General features: G+C 51.0%; 1 protein-coding gene across 1 annotated transcript; it reads right to left on the minus strand.

The window, feature by feature from the left end:
• LOC127495373 (claudin-4) lies at window positions 1–723 on the minus strand. The gene has a single exon (XM_051862184.1). It carries the CDS (start codon window positions 674–676, stop codon window positions 23–25), a length of 654 nt encoding a protein of 217 aa, XP_051718144.1. The 5' UTR covers window positions 677–723; the 3' UTR covers window positions 1–22.
• Window positions 724–1,087: the final 364 nt, after the last annotated feature.

Genomic DNA, 1,087 nt, shown 5'->3' on the forward strand with positions numbered 1-1,087 from the left:
CATGTGCAAAGATTCAGACCCCTCAAACATAGTCTCTCCTGTCATAGCCATTCACAGAGATGGATTTGACCCCTGAGTACTCCACTCTTGTCGGCGCGGCATTATTCTGTGCTTTTGAGGAGCAGGAACAAGACAAAATGGCTCCACCTAGGATCAGCAGGCAGGAGGCACCCCATCCGAAGTACAGCGAGTTCCCAAACTCCCTCTTTTGCGTCTCCTCTAGAAGCGGGTTGTGAAAATCCAGGATGATGCCGTTAGCTGTCCAACAGACGGCCACTAACAGCAGCAGCCCACATGTTATAAACGTGCCCCCAGCCGCCATCATGATGCGTGGCTTGCTTGCTGCATCTGATGTGCAGTTGGTGCACTTTGCCCCAGCCACTGCCAGAGCCATGCCCACCACACCGAGCAGAGTACTCACGATGGTGAGGGCACGGGCAGCCTGCAGCTCATCTGGAAGCCCTAGCATGGAGTCGTACACTCGGCAGTGCATCTGTCCTGTGCTTTGCACCACGCAGCTCATCCACAAACCTTCCCACACAATCTGTGTGATAACAATGTTCTGGCCTATGTACGCCGCTACTCTCCACATAGGCAAACAGCAGGCAACCATAACACCGAGCCACCCTGCCACAGTCAGGATCATCCCCAGGATCTCCAGGCCGGCTGAAGCCATTGTGCTTGCTGCTCTGTGCAGTTTCACAGACGGTGGTGCTCAGTGTCCAGGACTAAGCTCTGAAGATCAGCTCTGATATTAGAGCTGTCCTCAGACTTGAAGTCTTGCTTAAATGAAGAAATGGTGAAAGAGAGAAAGGGGGGGGGGGAGAGAGAGAGAGAGAGAGAGAGAGAGAGAGAGAGAGAGAGAGAGAGAGAGAGAGAGAGAGAGAGAGAGAGAGAGAGAGAGAGAGAGAGAGAGAGAGAGAGAGATACAGTTTCTACCTTCTTTATACTGCTTAGAGAAGATGGAAGGTGGAGTCTTAGATGGCATCATGTTTTGTGAGGTACAAGAGAGACTGGGGCTTTTTTATCTCTTTTCTTGTAACAGGACGGCATCATTAAAAATTATCCACTCAAATGCTTCATATCT

This window comes from Ctenopharyngodon idella, chromosome 15 (assembly GCF_019924925.1).
Source record: "Ctenopharyngodon idella isolate HZGC_01 chromosome 15, HZGC01, whole genome shotgun sequence".
In the NCBI taxonomy this organism is placed as follows: Eukaryota; Metazoa; Chordata; class Actinopteri; order Cypriniformes; family Xenocyprididae; genus Ctenopharyngodon; species Ctenopharyngodon idella.

What these genes read in the sequence shown, in the direction of transcription:
- LOC127495373 (XM_051862184.1), bottom strand. Translation starts at nt 676, where the DNA reads ATGGCTTCAGCCGGCCTGGAGATCCTGGGGATGATCCTGACTGTGGCA.